Consider the following 17,827-nt stretch of genomic DNA (forward strand, 5'->3'; position numbering starts at 1 on the left):
GAATTACTTCAACCTGGCTATATAGTACATAGTCAGAATGATATGGCTCATGTTGCAGTAGTCCAGGAGAGAAAGAACCAATGCCGGGACTATGGTTTTGTGAGCGTAGGTTGGAAGAAAGAGGTATTATTTTCCTGATTACCTGAATTATAAAAACACATGATGAAGCACGCTTCTTACATTGACCTTTCAATTAAAGCTTTGTGTCAAGCATAATGGCAAGATTACATGGTGAACGTGGGGGGCTGGAAGGATCAAGATCTTCTAGCCTCAACGTAGAGGACTAAATAAAAAAGGTTGCCAAAGAAGAGGTCCTCAGTTTTGCCCAAATTAATGCCCGAGTAATTAGAATTATAAGAGGGATGGACTGACCTTGGACGAAGGTTAGAGCTTCATTTAGTCACATCTACATATGCACTCCATCTGCATACCCATAGACATTGAAGCTGAAAGAATGGATCATGTCCATCCAAGATGAAACACAAAAGATAAACAGGGTGATGCATAGCACAGAGCTCCGATGTAATCCACAACAGATTATCTTATTGTTGGGGCGCTGGGGGACAAGGAAACCACCTGACTTTGTCCTTTCAAAAATTATGTACACCAGATCTGAGCTTGTTCTTTCTCCCTATTGTAAGAGAAGTGATCTGTCAGGGTGGTAAGAGAGGCCATATCCAAAGTCACTGAAAGATGTAATAGTGTTAGGTTGGTTGCCTCTCAAGTATTCAGAGTCAAGCAAACGCCATTTACCACAGAGACAAGAATCGTCCCCACTATGCAAGGAATGAAACCTGATTCATGAGAATCAAGCCCTATGGCCAATTTGGTAAAAGCTGAACACTGGACCAATACACCCAGATTATACAGGAGCACTTAGATGGCTTAACACTGCTCCTGGAACTCTGGTGAGCGAATGGAAAGCTAATACCACCAATCCTCCTACAGGACAGTTCATTGATGGTGGAAGAAAAACGTGTGTGTATCAGAGTAGCCCTTTTGGTTCAGACCCGAGAGTGCAACTCTGGCTGACATGCATGGTGCACACCCCTAAACAGTCGGGCACGTCACAGTATGTGGGGAAGGAAATTTGTAACCTTTTCATTTTCTGCAAAAGACCACTAACAAGGCACCGGGTAACTTTTTGCTCTATGCAGCAGTGAGCAACCTGCTCGGAGAGAGGTGGGGAGTGGGAAACTAGGTACTGGCGACCTGAAAACCACACGTATTAGTGACACATGGTTATGGCAGGCACACTGTGATGGCCCTCAACATCACTCTGCTGCAGAACACTACATAACCTCTGGGACATCTGAAGAAATGGTGGGAGCGAATGCAAGGTGTGGATTTATTGGACCAACAATGGGAGGGATGCTTAGTGATTGTAAAAGGGCTCTCCATGAATGCCAGAATGATGCGTGTCCAGTTTAACTACCTCCACCACACCTATTTAACACCTTGTATAATAGGCCACTTGTTCCCGGGAGCTGAAACAGTTTATTCCAGATATGAATAAGAAGATGCCTATTTCCAGCATATGGTATGGTATGGTGCTGTACAGATATAGTGGGTTTCTCTGATGCAATACTGTAATACATAACAGACCTCACAGGCTGGCTGGTGCATAGAGATGCCTCACTGTGGCTGCTGGGGTTAATGACACACTCAAAAAAACATAAACATGTATCACAGTTTATTGCCCCAGCATTGGTCCTTACTAAACGGCACATTGTAACATTATGGAAGGCTGCAATGACAATGAGATCGATCTATGGAAATAGACCCAAGCGGAGATCAATGTGATCTCAGATGTGGCCAAGGGGGTAGAGGTGGGCGCTACACTTAATTGGACACCTCCCTGGGAGAATTGTGACCCAGATCGGATATACAATCTCCTTGAGTAGCAGGTACATTGTAGTGATAGATCAGAAATGGAAATATGCAGGAGAAGATAGTGGGTGCTCAGAAAGGGATCATTGAATGTGGGGGAGGTGGCATTACGAAGGAGTCCACCACATGATGCTAGACACCACACTAAAGTTACATTGTTATTCTTAATAGTTCAACTACTCTTATAACACAGTGCACTCGAAGGGTTATTATTAGACGGAAAGTACTGCAGTAGTTGTTACACAGACATATATAATGTACACAATATTATTGTTACGTATCTATCTGTGCCAATGTAATTGTCTTGGAACCAGAATGGGCCGGAAATGCATTGTTTGTCAATGTTTTACAAAACTTAATAAAGAGCAATGGCAAAAATATCATGGGCTTTTCAGGAGCAGAAATACAAGTACTTTCTTCTATTCCTTTGGCACTACTTCTAAGGAGCCATAACAGAGCTTTGGCCAAGACTGTAGTGAGTGAAGGTGAAAGGGCTTGAACCACCTTCATTTGACATGGGTCTAAAAGTGAGCTTGAAAAAATGTAGGTAATTTTGATTAAAACAAATTAATCAGTAGATTAAAAGAAAGAGACTAAAGTGGAAGCACTTTCGTGATCTTAGTCTGCTGCTGAACATTATTACCAGAGTGAGTGTAAGAAAAAGTGTCTACAATGTTATTCATTTTAGATTGAACGAAACTGGAAAGATCCATACACAGCTGAGGCAAATGAGTAACTATATATTAAGTTGCACCAAAATGAGCTAAATTCTTTAACATCGTTGTGGATTTAAACTTGGCTTGCAAAAGCTGACCCTAACAAGTTAAAAAAATTCTTATGCTTACATAGCTCCATAGAATATTTCAGTCTGTCTTGAGTTGAGCAAGAAGAGAACTAAATTTGCTCACATTTGTTGCAGTTCTTTTTTGCTGCAGCTACCTCAGAGGTAAACCAAGGTGCTGAAGAGGTGCAATGAAATGTCTGAGCAGGCTTTTCGGGGATAGGACAATTCAGTGCTGCCATGACCCAATAGTTACTAATCATGGCACACCTAGAAATTTTACCTTCTGAAATAGGGGTGAAAATACTCAAAGACAATGTTACCTTTTTTGCACCATTTTAGCTCTTTTTAGTCGGATCTGCTAGGAGTAACCTGTATAGTGACAGCACAACATTCATGACTCTCACTTAAGCATTAAAGCACCCCTTCAGACACATCACATCCTTTTTCCTGAAGCCACCAGTTAAACAACTTGTTGGGGTTAGTCAATACAGAAAAAGCCTTGGGTGTGTTCTTAGGGCATTGGGTCTCACCAGCAAGGGAAATGGGCTGCACAAGTGATGGAAATGAGCCATACCAGTGGTGGAAGTTGATCGCATATTGTAAGTGGCAGGAGAGGGTAGTACTCGCCTAAAAATGTTTTGGCTCTAGCATGTCATTGTTTTTCCAAATGTAACACTGGTACATGGTAATATCAAATCTGTATGGGGCTATATATTCCTGATCTCAATGTGTCTTGGTGTCTCTCTGCTCTACTTGGAAAGGTAGTGATGCCTAGAATGATTTAAAGCCGCTAAGTACTATGCTGACAAAGCTAAAACTTGTGTAGAGACAGAGGAGGAGAGTTGTGTAATGTTCCGAAAAGAACTATCTTAGTTGTATACTTGTTCTTCTTACTTATATTTAATGAGGATGCCCTGCTTCTACACAAATGTTCTGCCTAATTCTTCACTATATATCAGGACACAATGACACACTCTAGATTTAGATTCCACAGCATCACTCTGTTCGCTTTCTTGAGTTCTGAAGATTAAACATTTTCACAGTACCCATGCATATGTAATTGCATAACCCCAGAAAGGTTATAAAGCTGTTAAATAACATTTTTTTAAACAACCCTTAAAGTAATTGCTAAAACATGAACTACTCTAAGAACAGATTGAATAAACATAGCAAAATGTGTTCATAGGCATTATAAAGTAAAATGCAGAGCTTATTCTCCTCTAAAATACGTTGATTATAGGCAACAATGTTTTAAGTAGTCGGTTGGATATAAGTATTTTCAATGTTTGGATGGAAATTGATGCACTCAATCAAATGTTTTAGAATTGACTTACCTCTTTTCCCAAATAAATGCAAACCACTCTGGATGCAACAGCTATATTTTACGTTAGATAACCTGACTCGAAGGTAAACACTAGACTTCTATTGCCTTATCTTCTATAATGAACTCAAAGATTTGAAGATGATATGCATATTTTTGGAAAATATTTGAAAAGAAGATGTTGCAGCCTGTGTAATTGACTCTAGTTAGATCAATCCCTTCCACTTTCATAGTAGCAAATGAAAGAAACTTGTAGACACCAAACATTTGCCTTAAAATAGCTACGATCTTTACCTGCACTTGTCATGGTTCAAGGTTGTACATTTAACACTTGTATAGATGCCAATAATAACGGATGCTAGATACTGAGCATTGAAAGGAAACCCCTAAATTCGGGGGCCCATTCCCAAAACAATACTGGTGTACAGCATGTAACAATTCTTCCCCTTACCACTTTTCCAGTCGCGCTGTTCTACAGATTTGAAATCTTAAGACTTTTTTTCAATAACAGTTGTGCGAAAATGACTCCTCATAAAACTTACTTCGCTGCCAGGCCAGTGGCATCAATTTGAACATAGATCATAGTCTTGAGCGGTAATGCAGTACCGTTCTGGTCCAAAGTCATAGAGAAGTTGGCATCCTTGTAATAAAAGATGATAGTTACTCTCTTAGTTTTCTACATTCGCTCATATCACATTACATACACGTTTAGAAGTTACAGCTGGGCGTTGAATAACTATTTAGGATGACCGACAAATGACTTATAATACATGGAAGACTGTGATGAAAAATGTGACATTCCTCAATGTTTATTGCAAGAATTGTGACCTAATCACATGCACCAAAATCTAAAAATATGGGGCATATTATCAACAACTAGCAATATTTATCGCTAAATGAGCTTAGCGATATTTTTTTTATCGCCGCGCATCGCCGGATTTTTTTCGCAGAGATAACGTGCTATTAGCAACGTTTATCTCAAATGTGATAAAATATCCGGCGATAGCGGCTCAGTGCTTGAATATCGCTGGAAATCCAGCAATATTCAGGCATTAACGTCAATAGGGTCTTAACCTGAATATCCAACTCCCATTGGATATACAGGTTAAGAAGTGGTCTGAGCAGGCGTTAGTTTTTGGCGATATTCGCGCTTAGCGTGAATTTTTTTATCGCTGTGCCTGCGTTGATAATAGGCGATAGCGATGTTAGCGACTGCTTTCAGTCGCTAACAGGTTGCATGTCATTAGCGATAAATATCGCTGACATGTAAAGCGGGCAACAAACCGCTCGCTATCGCCTACAAACTGTCGCTAACTGCTGTTAGCGACAGCTTGCTAATAGGGCGATGAAATTATCGCCGCTTTAGCGGGAAAAAGTCCAGCTAAAGTGGTGATAAGGCCCTTGATAATATGACCCTACGTGTTTAAGAAGTTAACAATGAAAATACCAGATAATTCAAAAGGGACAGAATTCTAATCAATTACTAACTGATTGGCATTGTGATTGCTAATAAAATATCAAATGTAAAAAGATTTGATTTGATTAGGAATCATGCATGATTTACTTACAGCACTTTTACAACACAGTGGCATTTAGTAGTCAGCAAGACAATCATACAGTCATATTACCACAATTAGCACAGTTTCTTAAAGTAAACTATTGCATATTAAATGGATTTTCTGATGACTCATTTTTATTCTCTGCTTTGCATACTCAATCGCTGAAATAACTACACACAATCTGACAGTATCTTATCAACATATATGTTAGAGATACTGATATCCACTATTGTTTGTCCTCCTGGTCAATCGTCTCTTGCAGTATGCCGTGCTACGTGGGTTTTTTATGAGTTAAAGAATTGCTCAGTCGTTAGGAGGATATCCCAAAATATGTTGCCAATTGCAATTCCACAAAACTGAATTGATATTCAATGATTGCTAAACATGTGACTGATAAAATGCTTAGGTCTTCTCTCTTGGTGCATTTTAAACATATATAATGCTAATCACATTACCTGAATTGTTTTCAGACTTCACTGTTTCAATTCTGGATTGGTATCAGGGAATTTTCCTTAAGGGAAAAGTTTGCAATACCCCCGAGTACTCTATTTTACTAACAAATGAGGCAGTTTTAAATGACTAGAGTGACTTGCTTAAAAAGTGTTCACCCTAAAATGTAGTATACTTATTTCATGTTTACTTATTTACATGTGATAATTGCTCTATTGATTGTAAACTAATCTTTTCAAGTTAACCTTATTATAGGAGTATGACCAAATATTTCATTAATGTTTTAATACTTACCAAGAATAATTTCATACTTAGGGTGCTGATGAAACTGCCATTGTTGGTGTTCACTGCCACACTGACTGAATACCTTAAAAGAAAATGTCAGCGTAAGTAGAAAGCCCTCTTTATTTTTAAGTAATCCATTGCATTTCATATAGCTTTTTGTTTATCTATAGATATAGACATGGATGGAGATATAGAATTGAATATATGACGTTATCCCGCGGGATAAAATCCCGCATACCATTAGTCCGCATTTTTGATAACGCAAAACCAATACAACGAAATACCATTATCTCGCAAACATTTACTCCCCATATGCCTTTACCACGCATGCCATCACAACGCAAAGGCATGCGTGGTGAAGGCATATACCTTGTAAAAGTACATTATTTATATATATATATATACTCTAATGATGATCTGTAAATATCATTTGATGTGCTATCTTACTCGTTATTCTCCGGATAACACTTTTTATATGTTACCGGAGCTATGCCGATCCACGGCTGGATTGTTTGTATCTCCTATGTTTTTGAAGCAACTGTTGCAATTGGGCTACGAGAACTAACTCTCTTGGGTTTCACTGCCAGTGCAACGCCGATCCACGGCTATACATTTTGAGTCTCTGGCAATGGTAATCAGTCAGTACTATGCATATGATTGTTTCATTCAATTTTGTAATGATACGTTTGGGAACATTGATACGAGTGTATTATTATATGTATTAACTTTGTTCAGCATACATACCCTTTATTGATTCATGTATAGTACAATATGGCTGCCACATTTAACCCATTTTTTGATCAACGTAACACACGCTTAAATTCTATGGTTTGTGTATATATAGTCCACCTTTTGTTTCTGTGATTTGCTTTAAACAAGCGTCACTGAGTTATTGCCGGCGACACTGAGGAAGGACTACTGTCCGAAACGCGTCTGTCATCTTCGTTGCCGTGTGAAGAATAAATAATCTTTGTCAAACCTGGAGTGCTTTTATCCTCTTTCCAGGACGGGAGGGAGTTTTAGGAGCTTCTATATATATATATATATATATTTATATATATATATATATATATATATATATATATATATATATATATATATATATATATATATATATATATATTTGATCCATATGGCTCACTTCTTTTTCGATGGGCGCTGCTAGTCGTGGCCGCGTTGCTCCTGCGGTTGAGCCCAACCGCTATTAATCCAAACAAGGATTCCTTCCGCGGAATGGAATCATGGAGTCGCAGTTAACCAACACACTTTTCAAGGAGGTTGATTCAAGGTTGTTTATTTAAATCCATAGGGTGCCAAAACCAAGCCAAAACCAACGCGAAATCAAAGCAAACAATTTGGTATACCACGAATGATGACTCACAAGTTATCTTGTCCTTTATTTCAAATGTTCTTCCTTTTGGATCTTTTAAGGTTTTAATGTTCTGGCCGATGGTACATGCTTTGCATGTTGTGCATTTGCTGAATCCAAGTTGTCGTTTTTCTAGCCAACTCAAAGTTTTGATTTCCTTTTTGAAGTGGCTGTTGACTAATGTGTCTTGTAATGAGGGCGCTTTGCGATAAGTGATTAACGGTCTGTCGCCTATTAGCATTCCATGAGATAGGATTCAGCAAATGCACAACATGCAAAGCATGTACCATCGGCCAGAACATTAAAACCTTTTTTGTATACCAAATTGTTTGCTTTTGTGGAAAAAAATACATTGGCTCAACGATCTGCCCACTCAAAAAAAGAATACTTGAACATACTAGAGCCATCCAGAACAATGATATGAGCTACGCAACGGCAAAACATCTAAAGACACACCCTGGCAAAACATGGAAAAATATGAAATATGCAGGAATTGCCATGGTGGGAGAGAATGAAAGAGGAGGTGATCGAGTAACAAGATTGAGACGCCTGGAATCCAAACTGATCATCAGGTTTAAGACCAGACAGCCGTGGGGTCTCAATATGGACGAAGAACTGAGCGTACACTTATAATTCTTGATGAACTGAACCCTGACTTTGTAGATAACTAACTTTTGATTCCAAAAGTCTTATGACAACTTGGTTGATAGTGCAATTGAAATGACCTAATGAAATTAATAGTTTTTAACTCTGCGCATAACCGGCTGTTGATCAAAGCATTAAATGACATTATCGAACGGAGGCACTTAGCCTCAAAACGCCATGAGTAAATTGAGGGCTTGGGCACTTAGCCATGAAATACCTAACATGGACACTCAGTCCATGATCGCTCCCCCATGGTTGCACTAACAGCATTACAAAAATACATAAAGTATAAATAATGCCATGGTCGTCAAAATTATTGACCAATAATAAGAAAGAAACGTTCACCAATGCCACTACAATGCCGCGATCCGGCTGGGTAAAGCGCAGTGCAAGACAAACAAATGCAAAACGAACTACTGAACCCACAATGCATCCTAACTGCCAAGTGGAATTTGTCAGTATAAATGGTAGACACAAATGATGGACACGTGTTTGTAACCGTGATCAAGGACAGTTTACCTGTCTGAAACGCGTAGGTGGGGAACCTACAAGAAATAAACAAAAAAGTCACATAATTGAGGTGGTGTGCGGAGTCTTCCTTTGAAGAAACTTTGCTGTATTCATATATATATATATATATATATATATATATATATATATATATATATATATATATATATATATATATACATACAAATATATGTTACTAAATTTAAAAATAAACTTTTTTTCCATTTTAATTGAATTATTTATAATTATATTTGTTTATAAATATATATTTAATATTTGTATATATATATATATATATATATATATATATATATATATATATATATATATTTTTTTTTTAATTACCCTATAGACCCAAAAAAAAAACCTGGTCCCTTAAAATACCCATGCACCCCAAAATCATAACCCACCCTTACTCCTTATAATACCCCAGCACCCTTAAACAATAACCCATCCTGACCCTAAAAATACCCCTGTACCCAAAAACCCAAACCTACCCCTGAACCCTAAAAATACCCCTGTACCCCAAAACCCAAACCTTCCCCTGAACCCTAAAACTACCCCTGTACCCCAAAACCCAAACCCATCCCTGAACCCTAAAAATAACCCTGGAGTGGAGAAGTGTGGCTCAGGGGTTAGAGGCAGCAGACCCGGAAGCTGAGATCGGTCCTGGACCAGGGTTCAATTCCCCGCCTCGGCGGGTCTTGGGCTAAAAATTCCACGGACTCGATAATTCTCGCTCCGGTGCCTCCTCGACTCACGGGTTCACACTCTGCGACTCTGGGCAATAGCTTGCTTAATCTCCACAACGGCCCCTCGCGGCGGGATGCCTGACTTTCACCTTGTGGATACCCTGCTATCTCACAGGGGAATACCAGGAAGGGTTCCCTAAGCAAGCGCCGGGACACCCACTGCGGGTAGCTGTGCGCTATATAAGCTCAACTACATTTACATTTACCCTGTACCCCAAAACCCAAACCTATTCCTGAACCCTAAAATACCCCTGTACCCCAAAACCCAAACCTATTCCTGAACCCTAAAACTACCCCTGTACCCCAAAACCCAAAACTTTCCCTGAACCCTAAAAATACCCCTGTCCCCCATAACCCAAACCTATCCCTGAACCCTAAAAATACCCCTGTACCCCAAGCCTAGCCCTGAACCCTAAAATACCCCTGAACCCCAAAACCCAAACCTATCCCTGAACCCTAAAAATACCCCTGTACCCCAAAACCCAAACCTACCCCGAACCCTAAAAAAAACCCTGTACCCCTAAAACATATACCCCAACACCCCCAAACACACCCTTAAAATACTCTTGTACCCCTAAAACATATACCCCAACACCCCCAAACTAAAACTATATACTTACCTTACACTTCAATATTAAAAACATATGCTTTTACCATTCATGCTTTTACAACAAATTTCGTTGTAAAAGCATGCGTGGTAAAAGCATATAAGATATAATGGCATGCGTTTTAAAATTTTGCGGACTGATGGTACTTTTGTTATAATGGTATGCAGACTGAAGGTATGCGGAAAGAAAGTTGCGGTATGAAGGTGTTGAACCATAGAATTAGATATAGCTTTAGCTCTAGATATAGATATTATAGATAGAAATTATTAAAATCACATTTGTTAGAATTACTAGACCCCGAAATGAAACTGTGATCTTTTAGAAGAAAAGGAAAACCATCAGGTGTCTCTCAGCGCTCCGACTGTAGTAAGAAAGATGTAAGGAGTAAGTCAAATGTGTCAGGCAATTACTCATTAACAGGTAAGATGCAAAGCCATCCTCAAACAGTGAAATTATCACACACAAATATTGGTATTTTGCAACGGACTCATATTGATCATGAGTTATTCTATTGAAAATAATATGATTACGAATTATTGCAATGACCACTAATAGTTCAGTGAGCAAAATTAATAAAATAGTGAATGCTAAACACAATTCAATCATATTTCATCACAGATCTCTAAACAATTATTATACTCCCTATGTATGTCATCACTAGTTGTATAAAGCATTGTTTGTATTAAAATATCTATCCCAAGCCATTTATTATCCTGCATAACATTATGTCATAAAGCCTGAAACTTGAGATTCTGCTTTTTGCTCCCCTCAGCAACCAATGCATCTTCCTTGCGTAGCCCTAAATACCTGATTCTTTTATACCTTTTCTTTACATAGTAGTCTATAGAATGGGGAGGGTCTTCTTGAGTTCTACTCTAGTTTCAGTTATACTGAACAAGGAACAATACTTTTGATCAGATGTCAGCTTCCACTATTGTATCTTGTCAGTTCCTCTGATATAGAACTGTAAATGAGCATTTATAGTTAATGCACCTCTGTTAATACGTGTTAACAAGCTACATAAAACAGTGAAATATGTGCCAAGAGAACATACAGAAATTTAAATCTGAGAGGGCTGTGTTCTGGAAGTCCTACAGTTGTATTCACAATACCTGGTTTCTAGGCCGTAGCTTGTTGTCAGACATTGTGTGTATAAATTATGACTATATTAACACGCAGCAGGACCTGTGTTGCACACCACACAACTTTTATATTTATTAGAAATCAGAAGGCTATGCCATACACTTCAATCTGAGATACCAAGTTCATACTATGGCTAATATTTTTGGTTAACACAGGCATTGCATTGTTGCATTACTCTGGTTCAGCTTTATGGGTCACTCCTAGTGTACACACCACAAACAGTTGTCACATCGGGATACATGGACCTGCAAAAATTCACATCTGGTGAGTATTCATCCTACATCCAACACCTAAAAAGTACTTACGTTGAAAGTCGGGTTTGGTTAATCAAATATTGCAGAGGGTAGTGACAAGAGAAGTTGTAATATAAGCTTGTGCTGTAACTTATGGATCCTGTGCCTGCTATTGAAGGGGTACTCACAAAACCAGACAAAACCACGGTTTGTACGGTGGAAAAGTCATTAAATATGCCACTCCCCACCTCATCCTGTATCTGAAAAATAAGGAATGAAAAGGTAATAATCTGCCCAATGAATTAAAATATACAATGATGTTCACTGTGTTTTGCATGCACTAGGGTGGTTGTTTGGTATTCTTAACCATGTACTGCCTAAATTAACAAAATAATATTAATCACCACTAATGCTGATTGACAAAAATCATGCATTCTTGATAAAGTACATGTTCTCTGTAACAATGAATATGTGTTCAAAGTCTGACTTGTTTGATTTAAAAAAATACATTTTGTGCATTCTTATATACTTTAAATAATGTACTTTCCTTAATTAACTCATATCGCAAAACCTTTCACATAGCTCCAAAATCTATTCGCTAATAAATGTGTTTGCTTTTGGTTCTTGTACAGTTGTTAAAAACAACCATTAGCTATTATAGTACTGGTTGTAAGTACCATTCATTCATCAAATGCATACATAGATATTGAGTTCCTTTACAGAACTCACACTGATGGTCAATGTGAATGATTTGCAAGATCAAAAGCTAAAAACCAAAGAACTCCTCTATTCTAATCAACAAAAACATAGCTCATCTAAAAATAGACAATTCTGTTCTAGACATGAAGGAAACTAGAATGGACGGCCAAATAATCCAGACATAAACTGAAAATGGTGACTAAGAAGAGCATGCCATTTAAACACAGAAGTCAGGGTCAACAAAAAGTTTTGACTGCTACTATTATACCTGGCATTATTGGTGTGGTTTTCCCTCTAACTTTTTGTCTTCCACCCTTTTTTTTTTACTTTGTTGTTGTTGGCTTTAGGACTCTGCATACTTTATCACTGCTAAGCAGTGCTAAAGTGCTTATGCTCGCTCTGTAAAACATGATAGAATTGGCTTATATCCAATTGGCATATTTAGTTTTCTTGTAAGTTCCTAGTAAAGAAGCACTGCCTGTCTCCAGGGCCCGTAAATTAAATACTGCTAGTTGGCTTGCAGCACTGATTGTACCACCTACTTAAGTAGCCCTTCAGAAAAGTCTGTCATTGTGGCCTGTATGTGCAGTTTTAAACGGCCATTTCGACCTGACAAAATAAACCTTTTGCCAGGCCAAACATTTCTTTTTAATACATGTAAGTGTCCCTAGGTTAGGTCCTGGACAGCTCAGAAGGCAGGGTGCTGTGTATTTAAAACGTTAGGCAGGTGCTTTTTAGTTTTAAGTGCCCTGGTAGTGAAAAACTCTTAAATTCGTTTTTCACTACTGCAAGGCCTACCTCTCCTATAGCATAACATTGGAGGTACCTTACTACATTTAATAAGCTATACCTTCCAAATGGGAACAGATCAGCAACTCATGTTTGGTGTTTTTGGCATTGTAATGAAAAATCCTCTCTTATGGTAAAGTTGGATTTAAATAACATTTTTGAAAATGCCACTTTTAGAAAGTTTACTCAGCATGATAAATCAGATGACAAATTAATTTTCACTTTCCCAATGCATTTCAGGCGAGATTCTGCCCTTCATCAGGGTAATCTAAAACATCAATAATTACAATAAGTATCACAAAGAAATCATGCGCAAGGCAATATATATTGTGCTTAAACAGCACGTAATTTGAAAGAGATATTGACATCCTCATTACCCATTACTATGAGCACACACAAAGGCATGATAAAGTGCCAACACTGCTCCCATTGTAACAATGTGTTAACGGGACAATCGATCACTCACCCTAGATCTGGCAGAAATATTAAGCTGTATTTTACTGCTAATTGTAATAGCACTTATGTCATTTATGTGATCAAATGCCCTTGTGGCTTATACTATGCTGGTAAAACTGAGAGGACCTTAAGAACTCGCATTACCGAACATAAAAGCAGGATATGAACTAAAACATTGAGTTCCTCTTTGACCAAACACTGGGTAGATAATCAACATACCAACGCAGAACTCAAAGTTTGTGTAATTGAAGTCATTGAACCATTACCTGGTCGAGACTTATGCAAACTGCTTTTACAACGTGAAGCACATTGGATTTGGTTTCTTGATACTCTTCACCCAAAAGGGTTAAAGGATAAGTTCGAACTGTTCTGTTTTTTGTGAGCATTATTACTGCATTATTTAAGCTGACTAATTGTTTTTGATCTCCTGAATGCTCTCACTTTGCATAGGCAGGGCCTTCATTAGTTTTGTATAGGCAGGCTGCTGTAACATTTATTTCATGATTCACTCATTTTCCAACTCGTTTTGTACAGCAGCACCTCTGATACAGTACTTTGTTTTTTCATTTTTTTCACTTCACAGATTTTGTTTTTATGGCTTACATGCAATTCTTGGTTTCTGTATTTGGGTGCCTTTCGTAATACCATTGATACATCACTGTATTTCTCCTGAATATTTTAGATCTTTTGAATGTCTAATATTAGAGTTTTTCTCACTAGCTCTTTTGCACTTTAATTCTTTTCGCTATGAGCGCTCACTGGGTTTATTATTCCGGGTTAGTCCTGTTTCTATTGAAACGATTAAGACGCAGTGCACGCATGATCGCGGTTTCACTTATTTCCGGGATACTTTGATTGTGTTGAATGCTCTTTCACGCTGGTTACTTTGGCTGAGAGACCGTCGCGGAAGACACTACCTGGTAAGCTTCTAGCTTCTATTTGAGGTTCGGTTGAACAAATCACCTGAATAATACATTTTAACTACTGGCATTGCGTCAAACTCATTGGAGTTCTCATTTTCACTTTAAAGAAATCTTATACCGTCTATTGGTCATTAGCCGTCGGCATTAAGGTAAACACAGGGGGCATTTTGTAACCTATTTCGGCATTTCACCATGTTCCTTATTTATGTATCTGTTTCATAGCTGGTACAGGTTCCGTGTCGATAGTTGTTGTCAAGCTGCATACTTGGTATACCCCTAAGGTATGCCTTTCTTTATTCATTCGTAATTTTTTGCACTGCATGATAGGTGCACACATTAACTCTCCGGATTGTATAGTTTTTCAATCTTTTTTTCACGCTCTTCCACGTCTCTACCCAGGTCTTTTTATTGGTATGTCTCACTTTGAGCCTTGCTCGCTTGTCTGTATGAGCCCAATTATATTTAAGCACGATATATATAGCATGATTTCTTTGTGATACTTATTGTAATTATTGATGTTTTAGGTTCTCCGGACGAAGGGCAGAATCATGCCCGAAATGCATTGGGAAAGTGAAAATTCATTTGGCATCTGATTTATCATGCTGAGTAAAGCATCATCGCGTTTCTTTTGAAGAAATTCTGCTATGGACTGAATAAAACGCAGATTTTGAATACCTTCTTTGTTCGTTATGTTTGGAAATGTTTTGAAAATGATTATTGAAGGATAAATGATTCATTGATCACTTATTTTGAGATCGTTACAATTACTTAAAGTATTTTCACTACCTAATGTACACTTTGGATTAAGTGACATTGTAGTAGTGCACTTTGAGGTCCTGGACACTCATCCGGGCTGATATCGTCTACTTGTGTATTTAGGAGGCTGACAGAGCCCCCTACAGGGTGCACACTTTAATTTAAGAATTTTGAAGAAAAGATCACTTACTTTAATTTGATTACCTTCGAGTGCATTTGTGCTGTATTTCCTTTCTACTTTTAGAAAGTTGGCATTTTCCTGCCTTGGTCATTTGGTGCCTGCAGTCTGTCTCTGGATAACATGACTGGGTGTAGCTCACACCTGGGCTTGGTGTATTCCTTTTAGACAACCACACACAATAGAAAGCTTAGATTTGCCTGGATGGGCAGTCACTGTCAGGATGGGAGGGCGGAGCTGGACACAGCTCTACTTACAGTTGATTAGGCTATGTCCTGCCTTCACACATAGGGCTGCATACTTCATGTAGTTAGTCTTGAGCAAGGGCAGGGAAGGTATCAACCATGGACACTTCCAAAGGAAACCTCTAGATGTTTCTCCAACTTCAAAGGAGGCACCTGGGATAAATAGTAGACCTCAGACGCCCATTCTTCAGTACACTACTGGAACTGTGGAGACTACCAGAAAGAAGGACTGCTGTGCTTCTGAAAGGACTGCCACACCGCTGGACTGCTGCTCTGCTGGACTACTGCCCTGTTAGACTACTGCCTTGCTGGATTTTTGCCTTGCTGCCCTCCTGCCTGAGTCAGAGGGATTGGACCTGCACCTGAACCCAGAACTCCCAGAGTGGCTCCAAGGACTAGTCTGCTGGCCCTCTGTTTATAGCCACAGGGGCAAAACAGGCTCACAACCACTTAAACTGTCACCCAGATCCAGCTGAATTTACCCCCGGGCCCACAAATGGTGCCCCTCAGGTCTTGGACCCATGGTGTGGCCTCAGTGGAGCTGAATCAAAGCTTTTGGGCTCCGCTTGACAGATAACGGGCATGTTGGTGTCATAACTTAGACGCTTTCACAGCTTGGCAATGTGAGGTTCCCTGAACCCGACTTCGCGCTACAGCATTGGCCTCTTGCAGGGAGCACCACCTGATTCTCTGGCCCAACTGATCTCATTGAAAACAGGACCTTCGAACTACATCGACTCTATCTGTGATAACCAGCCTCCTCTTCGCACTACAATGGTGACCATCCTTGACGATGTTCTGTTCCTCGCGGCCACTTCCAACAAAAACAAGACTCTTTGCACTGGACTGAGAAGGTAACATTTCAGCAGGACTAACCTGGGCCCTATATCCGACCCGTGCTTCATCATGCTCGGCCTGAACTTGAAACATTCTCCTGGTCTCACATGACCAGATGGCCACGATTAGCACTTTCTGCTTTTTGTCACTATTTTCTCTTAACTCTTTAAAATTACACAGCTTCAGTTCTACTCATTGGATTTTTGTCGTTTTGATCTTCATTTACTTATCACATTTTGCTCTTTTTTCCAAAATTAGTGCAGGATTTTTCTTGTGGTTTCACTTTATCATTGTTTAAAGTGCGGCATGAATACTTTACATCTAAGTTAAACCTGACTGCTCTGTGCCAAGCTACCAGAGGGTTGAACACAGGTCAATTTGGGGTCGGTTTGTGCCTCACCCTGACAAGGATGGTGGTTGCTACTTGAGTAGGGGTTCACCACGCTCAACCAGTAACCCAATTTCATACATTGGTGATCAATGGTGAAGATTAGGACTTGCATTTATGCAGTGCCATAGTGATTCTGTGTTACACTGAAAATCCCAGATAAATATTCTGATACCAATTCGAGATTTAAATTCTTCTCGAATTTCCTTTTTTCCCCCAAATTCACTCTTAATGTACCTGACTGTTTGTGCCTGTGGCTTCACCTACAAGAGAGTGGAATTCGAACTCCTCAACCTAAAAAGCCACAATGTGGTTGAGCTCAAGGAATTCTGCAAGAAGAGGGGGTTGCCTGCCAAAAATAGCAACAGGAAGGCAGGGCTCCAAAAGTATATGAGGGCATGAGTGGAGGCCCACCAGTTGCCAGTCAAAACAGATTACCAGGATGAAGATGATGAAGTCGAGGGTCATGAGATGCAGCAGTCAGCTGAGGAGGGGGGGTGTGATCCATCTTGTGAGTTGGTACTCCCTGCCAGAGCAGAGACCAGAGTGTCATCTCAAGGCCTGTCCCTAGAGGAGCTGGCGAACAGAAGGCTGAAAGGGAGTTTAGGCTGCATATGGACTGAATAAACATGGGTGAAAAGAAACTGGCTTAGGCTGCATATGGACTGAATAAACATGGATGAAAAGCAACTGGCTACGTAGGCAGAGCAGAAGAAGTTGGCAATGGAGTAGAAGAAGGCTGAGATGGCCTTAGAAGAGAGAAAAATGTTGCTGGCATATGAACTGAGTCTTAAAGAGCTACACATCAAAGCCAGACAGGCAGGGTCCAGTGGTGATGGTGGCAACATACCTATAGTATTCTCTGGAGACAACAGGGTCCACATTCCTAAGGTTCTGGCACGTGACTTTGCTGTGGAGGATGGCATTGACAAGCGGTTTGAAGCTTATGAGGTAGCTTTACAAATGGTTAGGATCCCTGAGGAGGATTGCTGGGGCTAGCCTCTGGA

General features: G+C 39.4%; 1 protein-coding gene across 1 annotated transcript in view; it reads right to left on the reverse strand.

Moving 5' to 3' along the window:
- Positions 1-17,827, reverse strand: part of LOC144824276 (zona pellucida-like domain-containing protein 1) — a 260,372-nt gene that overhangs the window by 230,031 nt on the left and 12,514 nt on the right. The window contains exons 3-5 of the mRNA XM_078683407.1: positions 11,622-11,809; positions 6,299-6,371; positions 4,538-4,635 (exon numbers count right to left, since the gene is read on the reverse strand). Of these exons, the coding sequence (XP_078539533.1) occupies positions 4,538-4,635; positions 6,299-6,371; positions 11,622-11,809 (359 nt within the window). The remainder of the gene's footprint in view (positions 1-4,537; positions 4,636-6,298; positions 6,372-11,621; positions 11,810-17,827) is intronic.

The sequence above is a fragment of the Lissotriton helveticus genome, chromosome 3_1 (genome assembly GCF_964261635.1).
Source record: "Lissotriton helveticus chromosome 3_1, aLisHel1.1, whole genome shotgun sequence".
In the NCBI taxonomy this organism is placed as follows: Eukaryota; Metazoa; Chordata; class Amphibia; order Caudata; family Salamandridae; genus Lissotriton; species Lissotriton helveticus.